Raw genomic sequence first — 26,272 nt, 5'->3', positions numbered from 1 at the left:
AGGAATCTATGCCTGGGTTATAGCTGGAAAGGTAGCACTGCTGGAACTAAGGCAACTCAATCTGAGGGGGTTGAACCATATGTCAATTAAGTTGCTCCAAGCACTGACTGAAAGGTGAATTTTTGTCATCATTCCCTCTTCTTTTTCTACTGCTGTATTTTCATGTCTCTTCTTCCCCTCTCCCTGCAATCCCAGTCAGCCAAATTCAAGACAGAAGTTTTCAGAAAGCATAGGTGAATGTCCAATATGAGATTTGCACCAAGCAACCAGTGGCTGGGGTGAAATACTTCTAACCTCTGCCTACAACAGAGTTGTTATTCCAGCCACCCCTGAACCTGCTTGCTTTACCTGAGTTAAAAATACCTCTGCTGTCTCAGCCTCCCTTCCCTCTGGCTGCAGACGTTACAGCAAAGCTGCTGAGTGAGGTTTGCTACAGCAAGGTGCCCTGGTTTTCTGGTCACAAAGGTGCTTCAGAGTTGAATGTAGTGGCAGTACTTGAAGTAATTGTTTACATCTCTAATAGCTGGAGGAGTACTTGGGAAAACATTAATACAGGTAAGAGAAACTCAAATTAGTTTGGAAACTATCACTTCTCTTGATGTGAATGACTTTGGTGTTTAATTGGATATTAATCATATGAAAAGTGTGCAGAATGATAAGCCAGGTCCATGAATGGTACAACAAATCACATCTCTACCACTAACCAAGATATACTTTACAAAATCTGTAATTGCTTCACTAACAGTGACCATAGTAAAAATGTCTCCACCAATTCACACTTTGCTTTAGGTGACGATTCTGGCTTACTGTCACCAGGGAACAACACAGAGGATCTGTTCCCATTCCTGCTACCTTGAAGTAGAAAAAGATGATGGGAATAATGCACCCCTCTTCTTTAGAATTTGTATGATTTGAGGTTTAGATACCAGTTTTAACTTTAATCACTAAGGGGAAACTTATCCCTTATTCTCAGGGTGGATATTTTCCTGTATCCTACTGAGATTTAAGCCTTTCTTGAGGGTCAGTGTGAGGCTAGGCTGTACACTTGTCCTCACCTTGGTCCCACCAAAGCCAGGGGAAAGAAGATTGCCACCCATAAAAACAGCCCCTCAACTGCCTATCCTAGATACAGAGGCAGTTTTTAGTAGCTTGTTTCCTTGATTTATTTCTAATACATAGAAATCAAATGTGAATGCCCATCAGGTGGATGCCACCTGACTAATGTGGGAAGAGGGAATGGATCTCAAATTTGAAACTCCCCATGGGATGGGGCAGTGGGAAATTAAAAAGAATTGCTTCCCTGAGATCCAAGCTCATAGAGAGGCTGAATGACTAAGAGCTTGTGCTGTGCCATCAGCAGTTTCTGATCAGGATGCTCGGATTGCTGGGTTTCAAAGTGGTGCTGCAAAAACAAAGGGCACATGGAATCAAGTTACTGAATGTGGCAAGCAGTAGCTGCTAATGAGTTTGGGGGATGCATTTGTTCTCCTCACACTTGGTAATAATGGCTTATGTTCAATGCAGAATTTTGGGGTATTTCTTGTTGATAATAAATAATCTATACCAAACTTTGCATTGTCTCATGTGATTGTCGTGAGGACACAGACACAAGAGTAGGATCCTGTTTGCTGTGGCAGGAGCTGTGCATGAAGCTTTCTCTGTTCCTGGGAAATCACAACCACCTCTCCTTCCTGCCAATGTCCCGGAGATGCAGTCCGTAGGCAGGCTGTGCTGGGCTTTTGTGGATGATGAGGACCAAGTGTGCTGCCCCTGGCCATTCCTAAGCCAGCCATTTGCTTTTGATGGTGTTAGTTGAAGTTAGTACCCCTCTGACTACTAAGTCTCTGCTCCTAGCCATGATATTTAGTTAAATCACTTCCTGCCTAACTGGCAGAATATCTTTAGATAACTTGATACAACAGTAGAAACATGAGATTTCTTTCGTCAACATCGATAGTGCACTCTAACTAGGGACCCTAACCCACCCTTTGGGTTTTGGGTGAGAAAGTGGTCACACCTGGGGAAGGCGAGGGAGGGAGTAGGAGCTCCTCTGCACAGCGAGAGAGTGTGTTTCTGCTTGGGTGATTAAATTTCACCCTTTTCCACAGAGCTGCTGATATAATAACATTTGCTGCGGTTACTGCTGCTGTTATGCTTGTAGTAAGTACACTAACCCTGCTATGAAATTACTGGTACAGCTAATGCATGATGATATAATGGAAGAAGGGTGTTGAGTCAAGGTTTCCAGGCAACCTTAATTTTCACATTTTCCTGATTTTATTTTTTTTTTTTTAACCGGGGCTTTACAGCTTTGTTATCTCTTACTTTGTGTGTGCATGCATTGTCTTTTGTTGTGGAGGATTCAAACCTGAAGTCCCATAACTGTGGTGTCCATAATAGGTGCTCTCTGCATCATGATCACAGCCCTAACACGGGCACCTCTGGTCCTGCCTGGTCCCAGCCTGTGCCTTTAAACTGGCTCCCCACAGCAATGCTTACACAGCCTGGGCACCTTTCCTGATGAATAAAAAGCATTGACATCTATCTCTGGGACTGTGACCATGGCAAAGGGCTGGAACATAGATGTTATGACCTGGTAGTTTAAATTTTCCCTCTCCTATGGCAAAGCTGGATTTTTCTGGCAGCCCTGCTAAGAGCAGCTGGGAAATGGGTTGATCGGAACTTGTTCATGACACGGGCAGGAGGTGAGAGGCACTGGCTGCTGTGGTCGCTGCCTGTTTTATCTGCCTGGGAAGGCTTGAATTTAACTGTGAACTGTGTTCCCAGACCAAGTATGGCTTAAGACTCCAGGCATGTGTAATTCCTTGTTACTTCTGTTAGCTGAAATGCCAGTGCTGCACTTGAGCCCCTCAGCACTAAACATCCCAGCTGGCTCCATGCTGTGGGGATGTGGCTGAAGAAGTAGTGGGATTGCTGCAAAATGACGCGTGCAGATAAGCTCTGGCATGCCGCAGTTCCCGCGGATGGGTAACTGATGTGCAGATTGGGAAACTGTCAGATTACATGTGGGGCTTTTTAATAGACAGCTTTTATGCTACTTCAAGTCCTTGTGCCTGGAACAACCAACTTTAATCTGCAAGGAGTGGGGATTCAGGGCATTGGGAAAGGGGAAGGAGAGCAGGAAAGGAGTGGTGTCCTCAGCCCCACAGCTGGCAGACACTGCTGCTCCACAGTGGGAGGTGAGAGATGGGTGATCGTAAGGCAATATCTTGGCACCTTGGGCTCTGCCTCAGACCTCTGTATGAGCTAAAGCAAGATAGCTGCCACCTCTGTGTCCTTCTCCCCTAAGGCCGGAGGAAGGAAGTGGGTTGGCTTCTCAGTTTTCCTGTGCCGTGGGGCCACCCATCTGCTCCAGGGATTTCAGCAATGGCCAACATGCTCCATTGTGCAATAACTGGAAAAGGAAGAAACGGAGTGGTAGATGTCCCAGGAGGGCCTGGCAGCTTATGGAAACCTCTCATTAATCCCCAAATAGGAGGGAAGCAACAAAATTATCTTGCCCCTCATACAGCCAGTTCCTGAGACCCAAGACTGCGATTTTCTATGGACCTCTGGGGTCATCCGGGCCCCCTGATTAGGATGAGAAGCAAAGGCTGAATCTTTGCTTTTTGGTGCATGCACTGCTCACTACAGTTTGGCCGCCAGAACTGCCTGCTCTCTTTTTAATCACCTGATAAAAGCCATGAGGTGGTTTTATATCTGGCTGTGGATACTACCTCCATGTGGAGTTCCAGCAGGCTTAAAAACAGGTTTCTTGTATATGCTGACATAACGATTCCTGCAAATGTTTTAAGAGAAGGAAAAAGTCTCAGTAATGATTATTTTTGTTTGTTTTCAAGCTTTCCACATTTTATATGTAAGGTGGTTTTTTTTTTCCCCCAGGACCATGCCTTCAGGTTTGCTCATCACCTTCCAGTGATACACTACAATTACTTTCTGTGTTTGCGACTCTTTTTGGTGCATACATTTTAATTTAGGAATAAAAAGGACTGATTGTTGTTCTGCTTCATCTTTCAAAGCAAGTTTGGTTTCTAGGCTGTGTAGAAAACTGCCAGTCACTTGCTGTAGGTACATAGCACCCCACCCACACAGCGCCTTCTGAGTCCTCACTCTTCAATGGAGCCAATTGTTTAACCGTGTTTATAACCAGTGCTATTTCTGGAACATTTCCTAAAATATGGGTGGTTTAAAGTCTGCCTGCTTGAGCGTTTGGCTTTCTGCTCTGACATACTGTAGAACAAAGCTGTGTCCAGTCGGGATTTGAGTGTCTCCAACGTTGGAGACTCCAGAGCCTCTCTGGGCAACCTGTGCCAGGGTTTGACCACATTCAGAGGAAAAAGATTTCTGTTCTGTTTAAGCAGGTTTTCTTGTATTTCAGTTTGTGCCTGTGGCTCTGTTTTCTCTACCCATCCCCATCAGGCATTTATACATGTGGATAAGACCCCCTGAGCCTTCTCTTCTCCAGGCTGAGCAGTACCTGCTCTCGGACAACAGCTGTCCCAATCCCTTCATCATCTTTGTGGCCCTTCACTATGCTCACTCCAGCAAGTCTGTATCCTCACCCTGTATTTGGAAAGTCCAAAACTGGACCTTGTGCCCTAGATGTGGCCTCCCTGGTCCTGAGAAACACAGAAATGGGGTACAATTATTGAATGCCTGAGACCTTGCTTGTGGGATCCCTGTTGATGGGTGTGATAGAAATAAGCATTCTATTACTGCAGTGGGAAACTAAGCTGGCCTCAGGGTATTTCTGCAAAGCAGTAGGTGGTGTAGGTTTTATTTCCCCTCTTGCATTTTCTTTCATAAGATGATGTGTTTCCCAAACAGTGTTTTCTAAACATAGCTTCTTGAGATGTGTTCTTCATTGCCAGCCTGCACGGTTGGGAAGAGGCTTGTGTGTTTTGTTCTCTTCAACGGGCTCAAGGTTAGCTTTCTAACAGGGCTGAAGCGAAAGCAAATATTTTCCACAATTAGCAGTTGGCCTCACCTCGTGGCAGCAGAGACATGTGCGGGTTTTTTGTCTCCTTCCTGGGTTGAGGCTGAATGTTGAGAGTGCAGAGCTGGTTAGTGAGCGCCGAGGCTGCAGGTGTGGGGCGCCTTGTGGTCACCACCAGCACCGATGACCTGAGCCTTTAGTATGACCATATGTGCAGGAGGTTGCAGGGAGGTGAGGCAGCCACCAACCTGTTTGCACAGAGCAGGACAGACAGGTGAGGCTGCTGGGTGTGAGCAATGGCTAAGGTGTTTGTGATTTTGTTTTCAGTTGTATTTGCAACAGCCCCCAGCTGTTACCTTTGGATCCCCTCTGGGTACATATAAACTGGAGATACTTTTGGATGGTGTTAGGGAATAAAGGACTATTTTTTTCTCTGTGTACACTGTAGTCTGATATTCTCTCATTCCCTGCTTTATCTTCTACCCCCAGAGAGATTATTTTTATGCTCTCCATCAGTGTAGAGACCTCCAACTGCTTTACATTTATGCTCCCAGCAGTTGTTTGGCTTATCCTAGCTTGCTGGTCCTCACAGATCTGTGTTCCTTCCCTGCCTACGGTGGCTTATGAGCTGGAGAAATGTAACTTCAATGTAGGTTTTTTTAATTATTATTTGCAAAAGGATAGACTGAGAGGTCAGGTCCTGAAGTGGGGTTCAGTGCTTACATTGGAGCAGGACCAAACAGTAAAGCCTATAGGAATAACAAGGCTCAGTGGTGCAGGGGTGGAAGTGCTCCTTCCCTTTTGAGGTGCATCCTACTGATGGTCTCGTCCCAGAGGCAGAGGTGAGAAGTGCCTTCCCCTTGGGGAAGCAGAAGTGTTTGGGAGCTGTTCCTAGCAAAAGATCATGGGGAGAGACTACATCTCTCCCCAGGGTGAGAGACTCGGGTCTGAGTAGCCCCCAGGCTGAGCGGACAGGCGCAAGGAGCAGAGGCACGGGGTTGGGTTGCTTGTTCTGACTGAATTTTCTCCCTTACTCTGCTTGGGGTCCTTTTCCCATGTCACCAAACTCATTTGATCTGAATTTACTCAGGACTGCTAAGGATCAAGTCCCACAAAAATGTTCGAGGCTCAAAACAAGCTTTTGGCTTGTGATTCCCAAATTCTTACCCACCTTTTCCTACCTGCCCTTTTTACTGACTGAAGCTGAAAGCAATCTGGCTGCTGGCCAGGGCGCTGACGTGTGTTGGCAGTGTGCTGTTCTGGCCCTAGCTCAGAGGGATACTTCAGAAACGTTTTAACTATTTTACAGTTAACCATTTTACTTTTAACCATTTGGTCCTTTGCCTGTAGTTCAGGATCTTGGTGAACTGGAGTCAGAGCAAGCGGTTGGGTAGCTTAGCGTAGCTCTACTGAAGTCAGCCATGGATGGCGTAGTGCTTTCTGTGGGCTCACCCAGTAAATTTTCTTCTTTTGTTTGCATAAATATATGCACATTTTAGGTTTCCTCTGCTGTGTTACAAAGCCACAGGCAGCTGAGTGGTGCCATCAAGCAGCACAAGATCTTACACAACACCTCCTATTTTAATAACATGATGTTAATTTGAGATTGCAGGCATCACAATACATTGATCGCTTCCACATTTCTTTTTCTTGGGGAAGAGTTGAGGTTTCTTTCCATTAGGCTGCATGCCTTTGGTTGAGACTACACTTTGAGGACAGCAGATGTTCTTCTCTGGCTTGAGTGCCAAAAAGATTTGATAGAAGATCAAAAAAGTGATGCTTGTCCCAGCCCCCAGCAGATGGACCCCATATGCTCTAGGAAGTTCCCATCGGGCCATACTGGAGTGGGGGCAGCCAGCGTCCCCTGTTCAACCCCTACACCCTGGCATTCACTGTGAGCACAAACCGCAGGGCTGGCCACAAACAAATAAAAAAAGAGTGCTGTGGTAAGCAAGGATGAGGATTCTTCCAGAATTCCTTTTTCTTTGGTTTTTCAAAAGAAAAGTTGTAGTTTATAATATACCATAAGAAGAAACATATAGAAAAATATTAATATCATAAATGCAACCCTGCAGCTGCAGGGTCAGTTTTGGCATCCTGGGTCCAACAAATAGGGCAGAAGCAAAGCCACCCCTTCCCTGCACTCCTTCCAGCTTCAGAAGAGAAAAGCATCTATGTGTTGGCAGGAGTGTAGCTATGTGAAAATAGAGCGCAAGACAGATACAAGCAAGAAATCTGCTGAGGGCAACTTAGTATTGTCTAGATTTTTGACAGATGGACTGCTTAATGACCCTCCTGGGAATACTGTTTGGCATCAATCCCCATGGCTGTTTTTCAGATTCGCACTCCATGCAGAGAGATGGTTTGGCTACGGCAACCGCATCCTCCCCAGAGCTCAGCATCGCCAGGGTTCGTGGCATCCACAGTGCCCCTCTTCAGTTCCTGGGCTCCCATAAAAGCCCTCTGTTTATTTCTCTGACCACACATTTGTGTTTTAAGACCCTGTGGTTTATGACCACTCAGGATCAAAGCCAGCAACACTGCCGGCTTTGCTGCTTTGCACTCACTTATTTCAAAACATGGAGGGATCATCTGCCAAGGGAACTAGAGAGTTTATACTGAGACAAGCTGGCTTGTAGGGTGTAACCGTGGCCTACAGCAGAGTGTCTTGGAAACATTCAGGACCAGGGCCCAGAGTCTGCGAAGGGCTGTCGTCTTGTGCAAAAGAGACCTAATTTCACATGCAGTTCTGCAGCAGTTGAAACCTCACAGACTGGTGTGGAGCACTGGCTTCTTTGTGTATGGTCTTCTCTCCTTCGCGGGATGCTGAGGAGGAGCACAAGGAGGGAGAAGTCGTCACCACCTCAGTGAGGGAAGGAGAGGGATGCTTAGTGCTGCTGCAGCTCTGCTCGCTGTGGAGGAGGTGGGAGGCAGCCTGGGAAGTGCTGGCTCCACACTGGGACCTGAGGTGCCACCTCCCCCGGCACCGCTACCGTTGCCAAATGGGGGTGAGGGAAGAACTTTTCTTCTGGGTTGGCTTGTATTTTGGAGTGACATTTCCCAGCAGCAAGAGGAAGGGAAGAAGGAAATCTTATTTGCCTATAAAAGGATTCCCTGCCTGTATCCCACGTGTGGCATGTGACTGGGATGATAAGGGGCAGAGGGTGGAAATCCTATAAACCATATCCCCGGGAGGGAGGCCCTCGCTTTCTGCTTTTCCCCTCTGCATTTGATAACTGTGACCCTCTGACAGGTCCCTGGAGCTGCTCTGAAGAGAAATGCAGGAGAAGAAAGCACTTCAATCACACTGATGCAACTCCATTCCTTCAGCAAGCTATATATATATTTTTATTTTTATAGTCATTTGAACAGCGGTGAGTTTGGCAATAGTGACAGCCTCGGAAGTGTGCACTCTGCATTTGTGTGTGTGTGTCTTTCGATCCCTCCAGCTTGGCTCTCCCACTCAGTGTCTTGGAATACCCACCATCATGCTGTTTTTAAACAAAGCAGCAAATTGAAATACCTCTTCCATGGGCTCCCCAAGAGAATCATGTCTTGACACCCCCAACCTGGCAGCACAGGAGATGTGGCCCAAACTGGAGGGGTTATTACCAAGCATTGAGCTGCAAAGAACTGCTGATACCTTTCATCCAATAGCCAGAAAATCAGTGTCAGCAAGGCTTCATTAGGCCGTTGGGGTGACCTGCACTTCTTTCCCATCGTTGCTGTTTATTTCAATTGGTTTTTTCTTTAACTGATTTCTCAGCAAAAAAAAAAATTACTGAGGTCAGACCTTCAGCTGGGCATGACTTTAGTAACACTCAGCAGACTTATGTTTGCTGAGGACTGTGCCTGGACCAACAAAGACTAGAGTATTTCAGCTGGGTTTCCAACACTAAAATAGGTCAGATGATTCCTAAAGCTGCTAAAGTGAGTTGTCCTGGGGTTCATTTTCAAGAGACGCTTGAATATGGCAGCATATTCCCTAATAGCATTACATTTCTATAATTTACCTAATACTTTCATCTTCTGTTTCTAAGAATGTATTTGATGTTGTAAGTCATTGCTGCTTCCTCTGTGATACTGAAGAATAAATAAAGCTTCTGACGGGATTTTTTTTTAAAAAAGATCTGGCAATGGGTCTAGTTCTCCCACTGAAATCAGTGGAACATTGGCTTCTGACTGATGAGAAAAGGACCAACAAAATGGGGAATGCTTCTGGAAAGGACGCCCCCTTTCTCAGTAAGTCAACCCATGCCTAGTACTTGCTAATTCATTCATGCACGTAGTTGGATGAGTTGGACAACCCATTGAACACCTGGTACTCAGCCAGTAAGCCCGATTGTATCTCTCAACACAAAGCAGAGGTAACTCCCTCTGCTCGTTGAGACAGCACCTCGATCCCCAGGAGCCTGAATCGGGGTGCTGTGAGGGAGAAGTAGCTCAATCCTGTGTGCCTCACTACCAGGGCTTATGGCAAACCAAAACAGGAGAAGAAAGTGGGAACTAGCTTTGCTGGTGTCCCAGCAAAGCTCAGCAAGATGGGAGAGGACAAGGCAGAGCAACAGTCCCAGGCAGCCAAGGTGGCTGTTCGCAAGGCTGGACTGCTGCGCTCGTTCTTTGCCGAAACAACCGAGCTGTCCTAATAAATTCCCTGTGTAAAAAAATATACCTATAAATCGTGCCTTAGTAAGAATGATGCAGCTGCTAACAGGGCTGGATGTGGCCAAACAAAATGCTCTAACGCTCTCTAATCCAATACTGAGCCGTGACAACTTTCTCTGCAAAGTGTGACTCTACTTGAACATGTGCACATGTGGATGCATACGTACATGTACACATACACATACCTATTGCTTTATAATCCTGCTGCCAAAGGGGGTGGGCGGGGGGGAGACCCTGCTGCTACACGATCATGAACTGGCAGACGTAGGGCAGCTGGTCTTTGCACCTCTTGTCGAACCACTTGCCGACCGCGGCCCCCGACAAGGCTGCGCAGTTTTCCAGCTTGCCACCATCGGGCTGGGTGGTGATTTCAGTCTCCCAGTTCTTGTAGCGGACGGGGCCGCCCGTCATGTCAACCCACTTGCCCTCTGCCGCCATGTCGTTGAGGCCCAGCCAGATCTCCACCTCGGAGCCAATGCTCTTGCGCATGTAGTCGTAGAGGGCATCATTCTCCTCCCCATTCTGGGGGGTGCTAAGCGTGCCTCCCTGTGAGATGCAGTTTTCGCTGGCCTCGTGGTATGTCTTCGTCTCCAAAAATGCAAGAAAGCATTTTAGGTGAATTTTGGTGCCTTTCAGGCAAACTGAGTGGTTACCACATGAACAGAACAAAAAGACAGAAAGGGAGTTGGTTTTAAAACAGCGCCCAGGAAGAGACAGCAGCAGCAAATGCAGCAGCCAAACTACCAACTTCATTTCCTAGGCTGTGCAACGACTCTTGGCGGCTCGGGAGTCCCAGGAGCCCTCTCCCTCCCATGCAGGGCACGGCTGCGGGGATATGCTGTCCCCATCTGCAAACCTCCAGGAAAAATAGACCTCACGGTGCCCCTGTCACCCTCCTGCACTCTGCTGCTGCCAGAACAGAGGCAGAGCATGGTCCTCCTACCCCTTCCCCTCGCCTCACTCTTCCCCAGCTGCTGCTACACTTTCTCTGATGAGTTTGGTGGAGGTGAGGTTTGTGGTGGGCGCTGCCGGGTGTTGGAGTGTTTTTGGAAAAAAGTCTGCAATTTCAATTCAATCATCTTAATTATGCAAGGATGAGAAAAATGTCTTTTTTAATCAGCTTTGATCAGAACCGTTGTGCTTGCATAGCTTGAGGTCTTCAGAGGAAATTTCTACTTGCCTCTGATTTTATTGTTAACAATAGCAATTTTTTTTAAGCTCTAAACCCTGAAAGTGCAGGGTGCTGTAGTACTGTAACCAAACAATAAGTAATCAGAGACACGCATTAATATCCAAACCAGTGAATGTGAGCTTGGAACTAAAGCCTTGATTTTGCTTCTGTTCCTTTTCTTTTAAGGAGAAAAATGCTCCTTAACTTGCATTTTAATCTCATTTCTCTTTCATGTTTTGCAACTCTCTCTCCCATTGGTGTCAGTGGAGTTTGCACAGAATAACTGTGGAGCATGGCTGGAAGATGGACATTTTAGGGCTGTCCTCTGTATGTGTTCAATGAAGCAAGGTGGGACTGACCTCTATGAGGTTCCCTGGGCAATACCGTGGTACGTACAAGAGACCATGTCACCATTTCACTGGGGTTCAGACAGAAGAGTAAGCTATGTTTGACTGAAGTACAGAATAATCTGTTACCCATCCCTCTGATTCATAAAGGAAAATGAACATCTGGCTCAGTGTCACAGAAATATCCACAGCTTTACAAATGGGAAGCGCTATCACATAAAGAGGGGGGCCATATGCTGCACAACACGTCATTGACTGCTTGAGGAGCTTCATCTGCCTGGAGGAATTGCAGTGAGCCCACACTTTGCTTTGATCCCCCAATCTCTCTCCCTGTGACAGACACCTTGTTGCAGGGATCTTGGGCATCTCTTGTTGAAGTGTGTGGGGCACTTGTACCTGCTTTATAAGCAGCTCCTCTCTCAAAGCAAAAGCCATGCCTTCTTTAGCAAGTCCTTTACCTGTCTGGAGTGCTTGCTTTTCCTTCAGTAGAGCAACTTCTTGAGAGATGTTGTCAATCATGGCCTTCAGGTCTTCAATAATTTTGAGGATCACACCATCTGTTGGCGAAACCGGGGAGGGGCATAAACATTGGCTGCATCCCCTGGCGAGGCAACCAAAGCTGTTCCTACCATCAAAACTCCCTGGGTTTCCGTCATCAGAGAAAGACAAACAAAAGGGATCTGCAAAATCAACGCCTGTGCCCTTGCACATCCATCAGAGTGAGCATTTGCTCATAGCCTGGTTCTACCAGGAACCTGGTTTTCCCAGTCGGGGTTTCGGGGCTTCACACCCTGTAGGTCTTTGTGGGGCGGTGGTCTCCCCTGGGGCTGCTACTGCAGCACTGGGGATGGGAATGCACGCAGGAATGTTGCAAGGTGTAGACTCATCTCTAGAGCCCCTATGTAGGGCACTAGCCTGGGGTGGTGCTGCACTGGGGTCAAGCTCCCAAAATGCAGGAGGCCACTGTATGATGCTGCCCATCCTAAGCAGGAGTCCTGCCACACTTGAGTGTTTTGTGGGGAACTTAAAGCTGCTGCTGAATAGGATTTATTGTTTGGTTTGGTTTGTTGTTTTTTTAACGCTTCAAAAACATGCCCTGTCTCTCTCTCTTCACTGCACATCCTGGCTTTCCTTAAAAACCCTAACGCATGATTTTTCTCTGCATGCACTCCCATGTTAATCTGCTCACATGGGTGCATTGGCAGGAAAGCACTTTGCTCACCAGGCTGATGCTCAGCAGGAAGGGGCTGGATGGGCTGCAGTACCTCCACTATGTCTGCCCCTGCACCATCAGCAACCCCAGCCCTCAGTACACCAACCATGCCATCCTTCAGGCCAGCACAGATGCCTCTGCCCTGCCTCTGCCTTCAGCATCCCCAGTGCAGGTACCCCAAAACTGGCCAGAGCTGCCATGAGAAGATGCTTCCTTGGCTGGGGAGTTGGTTGCAGCCTGCCACTAAAGCCTACATCTTGCTAGGTGTGTTGCTTCTGCAACAGCTCCGAACAACTATTCATTGGTACTTGGATTTCTCCTGTCTAGGAGCAAAAAAACTGTTGTGCCTTGGAGGTGGTGGGACATCAGGCACTGAGGTGTTTGTGTTCATTACACTAGCTCTACTATTGCTTTACCTTGCCTGCTGTAAGCATCTGGTAGTCCTCATGGAGTGAAAGGAAAGGAGACAATTTGCCCATGCACACAGTAGGACAGGCCTCCTCGAGGGTCAAGGAGATGGGGAGCCGAGGCACGAAGCCAGGTACGTGGGGAAGCAGCTTGGATGAGGACCAAAACCACCAGCCCAGAGATTACATGGTGCCATGAATAGGAGAAGCCAGACACATCAGGAGGAGGGCGTTAAGCTGCTTTACTCATTGCTCAATTAACTTTAATGGGTTCACTTAACACTGAGGGACTAGTTATTATTTTGGTGTCTTTGATGAAAACACTTTGTGGTAAACAGCTAATCGATGCTTTTTTTTTTTTCCATGCAAGCCTCCCTTGCAGCAGAACAAATGTCCCTTAAGTTTAAATAACATCCAAGGGCCATGGCAGGGCACTGCTAAGGAGTCTTGCGGCATTAGCTCCTTACGTTATTCCAGCCAGGTTTGCAGTGGGTTCCTGTCTAGAGGATCCCCATCACCCAAGGTGGACACGGCTGCTTTATAACTACCTAGGCACCCTGTCCCTTTTCACCACCTGGTTTCCAAGCCCTGGGCCACAAGATGTGCCTGCAGCAGCGCATTCATTGGGATGTCGCAGGGAGAACCAGGAGTGGTTAATTTGCACCTCAGCTACAAAGCAAGTACCGCAGCTACATCACCAAACGTTTTCTATTCTATTGCCAGAGGTTTTTGTCTCTGCACTGTTATTTCCTCAGGGCTCACCTCCTGAAGCCCATGATCAAGGCTATTACAGCTGGGGTTTGCTGCAACCGAAGCCAGCGTGGGGGCTTCCAATGGTGCCCATGGGAGCTGGAGCGGCTAACCGTGAGCAGCAGGATTAAGCGCAGGCAGAGGCGAGATGAAAAGGAGACGCACAGAAGGATGTGGATCACAAGAGTCTGTTGGCTTGAAAGCCTGGCCAGTAATGTACTTAATGCTGTAAATGGGAGCTCTTGCCCATTTTATTTGTTCTAATTATATGCTGAATAACAACCAAATCCGTCTGGACTTCCTTTTGATTATTTAACTATTCCTATATGAAATTTGGATCTGTACCTGGGTTGCTTAGCTTTGCCTGGGCAGGCACAGTCTGGTTTGTTCCTATCTGAACAGGTTTCTGTCCCCCGGCAGGGCGAGCATTGCTCTGGTTCTCAATGTCTGTCATCAAACCTCCCTGGCCATTGGTATTTCTTCTGACACCAGGCATTTCCCTGAATGTCCCAGCCAGAAAAGTCAGGTCCCATATTGCAGTCTGTCCCTAGATCAGAGGAGGGGACTGAACACACCTACACTGAGGTTATATCAGTGTAAATGTTCACAGGCATTTTCTGGGAGCAGCACCCAGATTTCAAGATTAATTGGGAATTTTGGGCAGCCTCAGGAGTGATGCCCACATCGGCCCCTGATTTAACCCATTGATTTAAGCATCCAGACTCACATGGCTGGCTTCAATTACCTTAAAAACACATGAGAGCTACACAAAGATGCTCCCTCCTTAGCCCCAAGCACTCCACTGTGACTAGGACCAAGGGGAGCCCCCCCCCAGGGCTGGCAGGTCCCCAGCCTGGACCCCTGAGCTGGGGGTACCATCACTCCCTCCCTGGGCAGGGCTGTCATCACCCGCCGCAGCTCCCACTTCCCCTGAGCACCCTTCTGAGTGAGAGCCCCCACGGCCGCCTGAGATGGGCAAATCCCATCTGCCCCTCAAGACACCAGGGTTCAGGGAAAGTTTGCTAAACTGCTGTGTCTGGGAAAATCACTGGAGAGCAATTTGAAGGGAAAAAAACCCAAGAGCAGGCAAAGTGAATGTGCTAGCTCAGCATTTTCTAAATGCTATGGTTTAGCTTTTTCATGTTGAAACAGCACCATTTTTGTTCTGAAGCAGGTCCAAATGTAAGCACTAATTACAAAAAAAAAAAAAAAAAGAAAAAAAGAAAAACCAAAACAAAAGAAAAAAAACAAATAAAAGAAAAAAAGAAAAAGCTTGGCTCGAATCACCGTTTTCTTTTCTAACATTTGTGGTTTGGCTGTGCAGATTAAAAAAAAATAGATCCAGCCAAACACCCCAACCCTCCAGTGGCTTCAACCCTGCCCGGCCCTCCCCAGCAAAGGGCAGGGGGTGAGCTGGGAGAGGGGGGCGCTGGGGGCCTCGGATGTGGATGGGGACGGGATGGGGCCGTCCTGCCCTCACTCAGGACAGGAGCGGCTGAGCCCTGGCCCCTGCGGTGGGTGGGCAGGCAGGCTTGGATGTGGTGAGGGGCTGGGGGCAAAGAGCCTCGCTGGGGATATTTAGTGCTTTCCTCCCTCTTTCCCCACCCCGCGGTGTTGGTAAAAATCAGAAAAAGTTAACCAAGAAATACTGGAAGTTTCCAGTAAAGCTGACCCGCTGCAGGGCTGGATGTGACTGGCCAAAAACTGCCAAGTTTGGATTCTTTTTTTCTTTTCCCCAAAGAAAACTTGACCTCTCCTTTGAAAAGAAACTCTGAAGCTCTCAGGAAAAATTGCCAGCTGTTTCAGATGGCTTGATTTGCAGAAAAAAGGTATTTCCCCCTCCCTTCTGAAAAATGTGTTTATAGCAGAACCCAATTTTCCTGTCAAGAAGGCAACTTCTCTCACCTGCTTGTCACCAATGGGTTACAAACAGCCGTTCCTGTGACATGGAGAGAAAGATAAGATTTCTCTCTCCTGGAACATCCAGTAAGTGCAATGCACGTATGTACCCTATACCAGCCCAAGAAGGTATTTTTGCTCTAGAAACCGGCCACAGACATGGAACAAGCAGCTACACAGTGGTTTCATGGAAAGATCTAATGAGAGAAAAAGGAAAAATTTCACAAGGATGGGACCAGATGAAAATAGCCACCGGGTGAGCGCAGAGAGCAGCCTGGCCAAATGAATTCCTGGGATAGTTCTTCCTTGCTCCCCATTTCATCCCAAGCAGCCAAGCGCCCGCCAGAAGCAGTCCCAGCCCACACAACTGCAGCTGGACACATCAGGCAGGCTGGCTCACACGCCGCTGGGCTGCAACACAAGCCGCTTCCTTACCTGCCTTCTATAATTAATGTGCATTGAGTCAGAGGGAGAAAGGATGGGTTAGTAGCAAAAAAAAAAGAAGGAAAAAAAAATAAAGACCACTAGGGAAAAGAAAACTTGGGCATCTTTTTGCGTGCATTGCCCTCTGGTAAGCCTAAGTAGCTGGAGCTCATGTACGGCTTGACATACAGCCGGGGCAAGTGTTTTAAAATGAAGATCCATGCTGATATTTAATGGATTATATATTGTCTGCCTACTCTTCTCCATATCTACAACAGCAGTCTTTCATCTGCCATTTACTTGCTTCTGAAAAATCAATGAGGGGGGGTAGGAGTCATAGAAAGGGATATTTTAGTAGAGGAAAAATTTGGGGTGATCCTTAAGAGACACAGAAACTACGTTCCCCTCTGAAGTTCAGACCAAGCTGACCCATCAGAGTTATTCAAGGTAGGAAACCACCAAAAACATTTCAGTTTCTTCACTATTTTACAGAAGGGCTATGCAATCGTTCCGACAGGGCGGAAGAACATAGACTTTATTAAGTTTTTAGATGCTTTAAAAAAGTTTCATTAAAGCACTGTTAAATGCCCAGAAGACGAGGGCGACTTCATCCCACCCCCAAGCCCTGCCAGGTTTCCTTGCTGGGAAGGTGCCGCTGCTCCTTACCTTTCTTGGAAGCTGCTGCTTTTTGCTGGACTTTGGCATTTTGCTGGGTGGAGACCTGGGTGAGGGAGAGAAGGCAGAGGAGCAGGCAGGCTCCCCGGAGCGCCATGCCGCTGCCGTCGGACGCCGGGCGGAGGTGGAGCAGCTCCGCTCTGTCCTCAGACAGCTGGCTTAACACCGGCTTGAATCAGAAATGGCTGTCCCAGAAGGCTGCCCGCTGAGCCCCAGCCAGAGGCAGCCTCCAGGCCCAGGGGGGGCTCAGGCAGCTCGGGCCAAGGCTGAAAACATCCCAGCAGGTTTCCATTTCTTAGCATGCTGCTTGTTTTTGTTTAAAAAAAAAAAAAAGGAATTAATCTACTGAAAGTCTGCTGAGCTAAACAGAAGGAAAGGCTGTGGAATTATTTCCTATGGCTTTTAGTAAAATATCACGGGTTTGATCTCATGTGTCAGCGACAGCAATGATGATGTGAGGTGTGAAACGGAGTCTGGGTGGCCGAGGGAATAGAGGGGGTGCCAGCCTGCCTGGGTGGCCCCTTTGTGGGGCTGCCTCTGAGGGATGCTGTGAGCACCGGCAGCAGTGGAGCATGTGGGGGGCCTGAGCACCTCAGCCCCCACCGTGGCAAGATGCAAGGCCCTGCATGGAAATTTCTGGTTTATCCCCACTGCGAGGGGCTGCTGCAATCCCCCAGCCCAAGCGCGGCCGCAGTGGGCACAGAGGGCTTTTTCTTCTAGAGCAGTCCTTCCTTGAAGTGGAGGACAGGTCTTACACCTCAAAAAACCAGCTCCACAGTGGCCTTGGCAGGGTTGTCCTGCCATCATTGCCTCTCTGTGACGGGTGAGACTGTGCCTCATGCCACCTCTTCCCAGCGCTGCATCGAGTCCCCTGTGGAAGGTGACCCTCCCTGGGGGGATGGGAGGCAGGTGCTGGGCAGCCCTGCCCGCTGCAGGCAGAGCCATCCCATGAGAGCCAGCCACTTCCTCCCCTCTGCCCTGGCAGTAATTTCTTGTTTGCCCTTAAAGAGCCACAATTTGGGGGTAGCTTCCAGCACAATAGGTTTGGACCTCTACTTTTGGGACTCCCCCCTCCAAAAGGGGGTGTGCTATGCACGGCAGCCCTGTGGTGTGTGTAGCGGTGCTTTTGCTCTTGCTCAGCTCCCAAATTTACATTGCAGGTTAAGGCTTCGGTCTGTGCCCATGCGGGGCGGCTTGGTGGCACCCCCTTCGGCTGTGGGATCTGCCTTGGGCTGCAGGGCAGCAGGGGCTGGCCCGACGTTCGTCCCCCTCTTCCTTGCACCGACGGCTGTGGCAGAGGTGGCTCCCAGCCTTGGGCCTGAATTGCCGGTTCTGGGGCCGTTCCAGCGTACATCACTCTTATAGCAAGTCCCATCCTCAAGGGTGAGGACAGCTGTGTTGGCCACACTGTCCCATACCCCTGTGGCAATTTTGCAAGGACTGGGGTGGTCAGTGCTGTGGGGATGCCTGGCAGCAGCATCGCATGGGGACCTCAGAGGCGCCTGCCTAGGCAGCACTGTCCAGGGGAAGCAAGACTCCTTTGGTGGCAAATGCATCCCCACCACCAGAACATGCAGTGGCTTCACATGCTTTTGGTTTTCTGAAACCTCTTTTGGTTCTGTAGCATAGGAAACCTAACAGCAACTCCAGGGGTTTTAACCAAAGCAGAGGGCTACTCATCGTGTTGCTTTTTAACCCTTTCCATTGCCCTGGCTGGGAGCTGGAGCTGTTTCAGCTCTGCCTCACCCCATCAGGCAGCAGAGAAAGATCTCAGCCTCTACACCTTTGAACAAAAAGTGATCTGAAAAGGGACCATGTTTTGGCAGGCCTGGGCAAAAACATGGATGAAAAAAGCTGGGAAGATGTTTGACTTCCTACTGCAGTTGTCCCACTAAACGGAAGGCTGCTCCATCTCCATACCAAGTGCATTGTATCCACCTGGCGCTGGACAGCTTCCCTTCATCCTCTGGCAGTACTCATACCTTTGAGAGTCAAAATCTACAGGTGCTCTTTGCACTTAAAAATCCTGGCATGGACCAGGGTTGGTAAATTCAAAGTATCTCATGGCCAGGTCTGTCAAAGCACTGAAATGCCTCATGAGGCACGGCGGCTCTGAAAACTGGTTGATGCTTCACACGCATGGCCCTGCAGGGAGGCTGAGTACATCGGGGGTCTTCCCTGTGGCCACCCAAGTGGTTAGGCAACCAAAAATAGATATTTAGGTGTTCACTCAGTTTTGAGAATGTTCAAGCTTCTAAATATCCCAGAACTGTAACAATTATGATTAGCTGGGCTTGGGATGGGGGAACACGTCCCACAAAAAGCCATTTTCCCACAAGTACCCCTTGCAGGGATCCATCCTGACTTCAGCACAGCCCAGCTGCTCCAAGGGCAGCCCTGCAGCCTAAGCAAAGACCACTGCCTCATCTTTTGGGTGCTGGGTTGTTCAGTGGCTGCAGCACAAGTGGGTCAGTCTTTCCTGCAGAAGGAACAGGAACCCTTGGGAAGTGAAGGTAATTCACGTAGAGAGAGGGGAGGATGGTCAGGCATTTTGAAGAACGAAGTGCTCCGAACATCAGCCATTAATCTTAAATCTTTTCTGAAAAATTAAGGCAAGATGCCACCCAGCACAATGTGAACTTCTGGAGTCACAGGAGTGTAAAAGGTCTGAGATAAAAAAGGGGTGTGGCTGGAAAAAGAGCTGCCATTGATTTAGTTTGGCTATAACTGTGTTACCCTGCCTCGCACTTTGGCCGAATAAGGAAAACCCTACCCTTACATGCTACCTGAATAGAGCGCTCCTTTGCAGTCCAAACTTTTGAAGCCAAGGAAGAATGGGTTTGATTTTCACTCCCCTTTCCCACACACACAGCCCCACTCTGATTTAAGACAGAGAATATAAATTTTGGGGATTTACCATTCTCCTGCCTGGACTATCCCAAAACAGGATGGAGCCAAAGAGATGCCAGATACCTACATATGCATATATGCTCCCTTCTCTTGACACTTGAGTAGCACTGACCTATCCAAAACACTTATGGTAACTCAGCACCTCCCAGTTTTCCTTGGCTCCAGATTTGCTCGCCTGCCTTTGCTTTGATTCATGTCCTGCCACGCTCCCTTTGCAGCTGCACATGAAATAGATGGCTCTGGTGTGGAGTCTGATGGTAATCACTAAGCACAGGTTTCTGGGTGGCTCAGACCTGCCGGAGCATTGCATTTCTCTGACTCCCCAGCTGAAACGAGAAGGGCAGGGCTGCTTTTGGTTAGCCCCTCTCTGAGGGTGAAGGTCCCCATCCTGAAGATCTGCAACAAAGGGGGCCTCTCCCTGTGCCAGCCAGCAGGTCCTGTGCTAAATGCCACTGTAATTTTTATTGAAAAAGAGAAAAATGAAAATAAGCAGACTTAAAAAGCCTGTCTCCGTCTGTAACACCTATTCACAGGGGGCTTTGCTGCAATTCTGCCTCATGTAAGCTGAAAAAATTAATCCCTGACACCATAAAGGCTCATGAACCCACCCAGCAAGTTGAAGTGTTGCTGCAATAGGTCCCAAACAGGGACGCGATGGGGAAGGGCCACTTAAAAGCTGTAACACCCTTGCATGTACCAAGGCCACCCCCTGCCTGGGCTCCTGCTGAAGCCCAAGGCTGCAGTTCCAGTTAAATAACAGGTCTACCAATGGTCCTCTGTAAGTAGGCTCTTTGAGTAGATATGCTTTTGAGATCCCAATGATTCATGCTTTTTATGTACAGGAGGCATGGGAGGTGGGTAGAGGTAATCATTTTTATTAGATGAACTAATAGAGCTGGAAGACTGCAGCAAGCTTTTGGCCACACGACCCCTTCCCCTTTAGGGCTGAAAGGGAAGAAGCAAATGTCAGAGCTGAGGAGCAACAGCTGGGAGGCTCATTAGGCATGTGTAGCCCATGGGAGAGCAAGGGTGCAGACAGCAGAGGAAAGAGAGCAACAGCTGATTCATGGAAGGGTTAATGAGTAGCAGAAAGGCTGTAATTATGCCAAGAAACCAGGCTTTTGTCCATGATTTTTTTTAAATTTGTACCATTATGGATTTTACTTCCCAGTAAAAGCACTTTACTCCCTGTTTCAAGCCTGGTCTCCTGGTCAGACAGACAGTAGAGCTCCTGTTAGCTGTAAGGAAACTGGTTTGAGATGAGAAGAGAGTAGAACGTTTGCTTATGGAAACTGTCCCAGGGCTGCTGGGAAGCACTCAGAAAAGTTTACGTGGCTTTGGGAAACCCAGTAAGTAGGCTACGATGCTGAATTTGGAAGGCTTTCCATTAGCGAAACAGTGGCTGGAATAAGCCCATGAAAGGAAGCTGGATGCTCCTGGCAATGATGTGGACCTCTGATTTCGTGCCCAGCTAGGCAAGGAAATGGGCAGCGAGATCAGAGGCTATTTTGACTGAGCTCCTAGGAAATGAGCAGGTACTGCCAAGCCAAGAAATGAGGCAGCGCCACTGCACAATGGCTGGAAAGTGGCAGGGTGGACTAGATAACAGTATTCACATGGTTGTTATCAAGATAGGCAATTATCAGCCCTGGCTTTTCAAGGCTAAGTTACCAATTCAGAGGCAGACCACCACAACGCCAAACAATTCTTGCTCTTTGCCTGCAGTTCCCCTCCTCTGGGAAGGCTCCTACCTCCCCCACTGGTGCTGGCAGCAGGAACGCAAAGGGGAGACCCAGAAGCATCTTTACATGTTGAGCTATGCTTGACGCAGGGCTGGGGCAGCAGGCAGGGTTTCATACCTCTGCTGCCTTCACCGAGTCCACTCTGCAGGGGGAGGACCCGCGTCTCTGTGGCACCGCAGTAACCTCGAAGAGGAACAGGAGAGAAACAGTGGTGGACAGCAAAAAACATGCTGCAAGGAAGTGGGGCTAACAGAAGAAAATCTCTGATACTAATTAGCCGCTGCCCAAACTCATGTTGGCATCGTTCCTGACTTCCACCAGCATAAACAATATCAGAACAGGTTAAAATGGAAAGAGCCAAATCTATGGATCATTGTTTTTGCGACCAATCGAGAAGAAATGCGATAATAGCTCAGGAAAGGGTGGTTTTCGTAAAGACAATGATGGGGAAAACCAAGGAGTCAGCACTTTGCCAAAACGTTATCCCCAGCACCAACTTCAGGAAATTGGCTCTGAGCCTATATAGGGAGCCTTCTCATCACAGCCCATGGGAAGCATGTCTCACATCCCTACCCCATGTTCACCAAGGGTCACAGGACAGAAGGATCTGTGCTGAGAGATCCTCTGGCCTTAAACCAGACCCACATGTGGAGAACTTGAGTTCAAGGGCTATCCGCTGCTCAAAATCCTCCTATTTCCAAAAGGAGTGACACCAAAGGACTCACCCTCCCTTCTGCTTGGAGCATGCAGCTCCTGGGGGCTAGGGGTAAATCTGCCTTCACTCCTTTGCTTTTCTGCGTGTCATCCACGTCCTAAAGTCCAACCAGCCAAAGGAAAACTGTAGTCAAGCGTCTAAACCTAACACCAAAACTCTGGAGAAATTCCCAATTGTGTAGGATTGCTGAGCAGGCTGCACAAAACCAACTGTCTTGGCATCAGCTCAAGTGAAGTCACCATTGAAATTAAAGTCAGTATTTTAGGACTGGCAGGCAGACAGCGGTTCTGCCAGCTTATGATCTTGTTGCATGTTGTTCTCGCTTTGAGCGATTAGTTTGCTTTCATATGGCTGCGGATGCTGAATTCTGGATCGTAAGTGAATTTCAGCATCATCCTTATAAATTTCTTAATTTTTTCAATTTAGAGAAAAGGTGGTGTGATCAGACAGCAGGAAGAAAGCAATCCATACCGTTGAAAAGCCTCATCACATTAAAGTTGGTCTCTCTAGGGGGAAAGGAGAGAAGCAGGACTTAAATCGTGACTTTTCAACCCATAGGTTTCCATCCCTAGAAATATCAAAACTTACTGTTTGCCAAAACACGGTGAGAACACGTGGTAAGAGAGCTCCTCTGGAAGGAAGGCCCTGCAGGCTGGTGGCTCCGACTACCTCCAATGTCCAAGCACAACTGGCTCAGCTGCAGTCCCTGCCATGCCAGCTGGGTGGAGGAGGGCCTCTGTACATTGGAAAGCAGCTGATATTTCATTTCCTTTTTCCAGTCCTAAGGTATTAGCTAAGGGGCCAAAGTAATTATTATCATCTCAGTCTAAATCAGAGAGACTAAATCTGATCTACAAATGGTGTGATGTGAAAACTCAGGGGTGCCTGTGCTGGTGATCCCACCCTAACCTTGACAACAGGATAGCAGAGATGTTCACAGAGCTTGTAAGATAACCACACCGCTATTAAAGTGCTATGAAATTGAGGTTGAAAGCTTCACGAGGGAGTCATCAATAGCAGCATGTCCGAGACCCTAATATTGCTCTGCAGGAACAACAACAAGGTCTTTGTTACTGGATAGTCAGAAATGCAGCTGATGGGCACCGAAGTGCCCTGCTGTGGCCTAGCACTATGAGTGGGAGTCCAGGGCTTTGCCACAGGAAAAGGGAGGAACACCAGCACAGAGGCTGACAGCTGAAGAGCTTCAGGTCCCAGTTGCAGGCCTGCTCTTGCACTTTGCTCAAGCATGTTCAAGGAAAGGAGGGAACAAGGCTCTGGGATAAGGACTGGAGCACTCTCCTCTCAGGTCTTACCAAGTCATGCTGACTTCTTACCCCCATGGCTGCTTACTACAGGCAACGTAAAACAGTGCCACAGGAGGGCTGGAGAACATCCCTCTGCTGAGGAAGGTAGTGGCATCTGCTGAAGTTCAAAAGAAAAGTTGGAGGCAGTCCTAGCAAAAGGTGGTAAGTCCCAGTTAATTCCTATTTACAGAGAAAATGCAGAAACTCTGTGAGATATTATCTACATCAAATCAAGGTGCTGCGTCCCTCAAAAAGACTAGCACACTCGTGTCTCACAGGAGCCACGAGTGAGCTCTGGCTCTCACTAACTTGTCTTTACAACAGACTGTGCTTAGGCAAGTTTTCATAAAGCCCAACTGTGAGTGGCCTATCCCCTCTCCTCCCCCTTGCCTCAACTCCCACCCCAGGGCAGAACAAGCTCCCCTCTCCTCCCAAAACTACACAATTACAATGTTGAACCATTACTGTAGTTGTGAAGTGTTGGCTGATGGGATTCCTGGGCTTGGTAAATCGGCTGTACATCACACTGAGCATAAACGTAGATCTGGAGGAACACGAGAAGGAAACCAGCCAGGTCCACTGACCTACAGCCTTGCCCTCTAATGCTTCAAAGGGTCCTGTCAAACAGACCTTTAGGCTGGGATACATGAGGAAGGAAAAATAAAAAATTGTGGACGGGTGCATTTTAGGCAACACAAATAGAAGCCTAGCAGGAGTTGCTAGACTCCACATCTCTTGTACACAGCTTTCAGGCTCTCGACACTCCCAGCAGAAGCAATTAATTTCTGGGACAAACAGAGAGCTATCCCGCTCCACAGATGTTTCCTCTTAGTTCTACTGGACTTGAGTCAATGAAAACGTGGCAATATCTGCACAGCAACACATGGAACTTTCCACCAGCCCAGATGGGAACAGGAGCAAGTCTCAGTTGAAGCCTCTATTAAAAATCTAACTGCTATTTTTGTTTGGGATGGAAGGGAGGGGTTAAAGAAAGCTAAGAAAATAGAAATGGGCAGCATAGCCCTTAACATGCCTGAGAACCACAGTCTCAAAGATTTCTTGGCAGATGTTGGATCAGCTGGGAGAGCTGTAGGCCCTTTTACCCCTGTCAGAGCTTTGTTTATCCATTTGGGATATGAATTGGTAGGAGCAAACCTCCAGGGGCAGCTGAGACCAATTAGCTATGCAGAACTTTTGGCGGGGCTCATTATTTATATCTCAGGGGTAGAAGCAGCCCCAGACTGAGCTGGGGCCACACTCCACCCCATTGCTTTTCAATGCCAACAGATGGGAGGTAGCAAGCATGGAAGGAATCGGACCCCTTAAAGACTCCCAATTAATTTCTGCGCCTGCTTCCACAGCTACAAAAGCCCCGGCGGGAGGACATGCATGGTTAGAGGAGGCACTGCAGATACTTGCATCATGTTAATTTACACTTACGCTCTCAGGAAGTGCTTGGTACCAAGTATTTTGTGACTGGGGTAGCCATTTTTGTATACACAGCTGCTCCACAGGTTTCCCTGTGCTAGCAGCAGACAGATGCTCAGGCAGCAAGAGTTTGCTTTTTAGGTACTTTGAACACATAGCCTCGATCTCAGATGGGCTAAATATTTGCCATCCTTAGTAAGAATTGGAGAGGGAATGCAAATACATGCACCTCCACAGAAGTGTCAGTTAACACACTTGAAACACAATGAGGTTTCCTCCTCCTGCCCCCTTCCCCCATCCCAGCTCTCAGTCTCAGAACAATGAATTTAAGGTTAAAAGGATCTGGAGGGGTGACAAGAAGCATCTTAAATGATGTAACTTGCAAAACGCTTGGAGATCCTTCAGCTGGAAGGCTATGTAGAAATACACTATTATTATCATGTTACAAAATTCACCCTGGAAGTAACTCTGGGCAGCCTTCTGGTATCCAGCTACAAATCTAGAATAAAACAGACAAAAGCTATGCGAGAATGGCTGTGGTTTGAGACTTGCAATCCTCATTTACATTAACCATTTTCTGAAACATTAAACAATACATGACCAAACAAAAACTGCCTGTGGTTAAGTCTAAGGTACTGTAAATGGTTCTTCTCCCTTCAGTTTTCTTTCTTTCTATATTCCTACAAGTAGCTTTGTGTGGCAAGGAATGAATCACAGCTACTGTAAAGCTGACATCAGGTTAATCTGTGCTTCACATAGAATAACCCTACTGGAGTGATTAAAGATGATATATAAAATCATTGTCACTTCTTGCCTGTATTACTACGTAGCACTATCATAACAAACCTAACCCATTACTTAAGGTACTGAAAAAAAAAAATCCCACCTCTTTAAAATAGACATCTTGGGCAAATATTGTGGGACAATTTTTTTTTTTTTAATCCTGCCTGCTCATTGTAGTAGTGGCTACACATATCTGAAATACACAGTAGTACTGCAGTCACCTTGAATAATTACATGAGCAAGCTCTAGGAAAAGGGCTGAAGAGATTTAGTGACCCTAAGTACACCATATATTTTAATGTGATCATGATTACTAATTTGAGCTGTAATATGCTTTGTCCTATATATACAGTTCTCCTTCAGCAAAAATCTTCCCCTTCTCCCCACCAAACATGTTCCAGACAAGAGAATGTTCTTAATCTGGTATTAGGAAATTAAACCAGGAAATTCAAAAAATGCTGCTTGAGTAAGAGCTACATGGTTCCTGGATTGTTGTAGTAACTTTTGCCACGTTTGTGCAAAATGATCCTTATAACACTTGCAACTAAAATATCAACTTCTTGAGAATCAACTTTTTCCTTCGACTTCTTCCACCTGTTGTCTCTTCCTATCCTGCCAAATAAAAGGCACTTACTCTTTGCTGGGCCAGCCAATTGATGTAGGGCAGGAATCCACTGCTCTGAAGACCTGGTGATACAACTTGATTGCATACCTTATCTGCCATCTTCTGTCTTTCCCTGTAAAGGATTATTACTGACAGCCACTATGCTTTTACAGCTGAATTATCAAACTCCTAAAAAATGAACTTATTTTCCCTTTACCTTAGTCATGGCCCTTTTCCTTAGCCACTGTAAGAGGTTTTGGCTAGGTTACTATTGCACCTG

At 47.6% G+C, this 26,272-nt stretch overlaps 2 protein-coding genes across 2 annotated transcripts in view; one reads left to right on the top strand and one right to left on the bottom strand.

Moving 5' to 3' along the window:
* Positions 1-26,272, top strand: part of KIAA1143 (KIAA1143 ortholog) — a 259,367-nt gene that overhangs the window by 33,560 nt on the left and 199,535 nt on the right. The window lies entirely within an intron of this gene.
* Positions 8,926-16,795, bottom strand: CLEC3B (C-type lectin domain family 3 member B). Its single transcript, XM_009514188.2, has 3 exons — positions 16,499-16,795; positions 11,599-11,697; positions 8,926-10,263 (listed from the first exon to the last, which is right to left on the bottom strand). The coding sequence occupies exons 1-3, from the start codon at positions 16,602-16,604 to the stop codon at positions 9,863-9,865; spliced, it is 606 nt and encodes a 201-aa protein (XP_009512483.2). The 5' UTR covers positions 16,605-16,795; the 3' UTR covers positions 8,926-9,862.

The sequence above is a fragment of the Phalacrocorax carbo genome, chromosome 2, assembly GCF_963921805.1.
Source record: "Phalacrocorax carbo chromosome 2, bPhaCar2.1, whole genome shotgun sequence".
NCBI lineage: Eukaryota > Metazoa > Chordata > Aves > Suliformes > Phalacrocoracidae > Phalacrocorax > Phalacrocorax carbo.
The sequence above is the reverse complement of the archived record's forward strand: the minus strand, read 5'-3'. Positions and strand labels throughout refer to the sequence as shown.

Coding starts and splice junctions, on each gene's coding strand:
- CLEC3B (XM_009514188.2), bottom strand. CDS start 16,604: ATGGCGCTCCGGGGAGCCTGCCTGCTCCTCTGCCTTCTCTCCCTCACC. Junction 11,698..16,498: donor AGCAGCAGCTTCCAAGAAAG/GTAAGGAGCAGC, acceptor TTTCGCCAACAG/ATGGTGTGATCCTCAAAATT. Junction 10,264..11,598: donor AAAGCAAGCACTCCAGACAG/GTAAAGGACTTG, acceptor GTAACCACTCAG/TTTGCCTGAAAGGCACCAAA.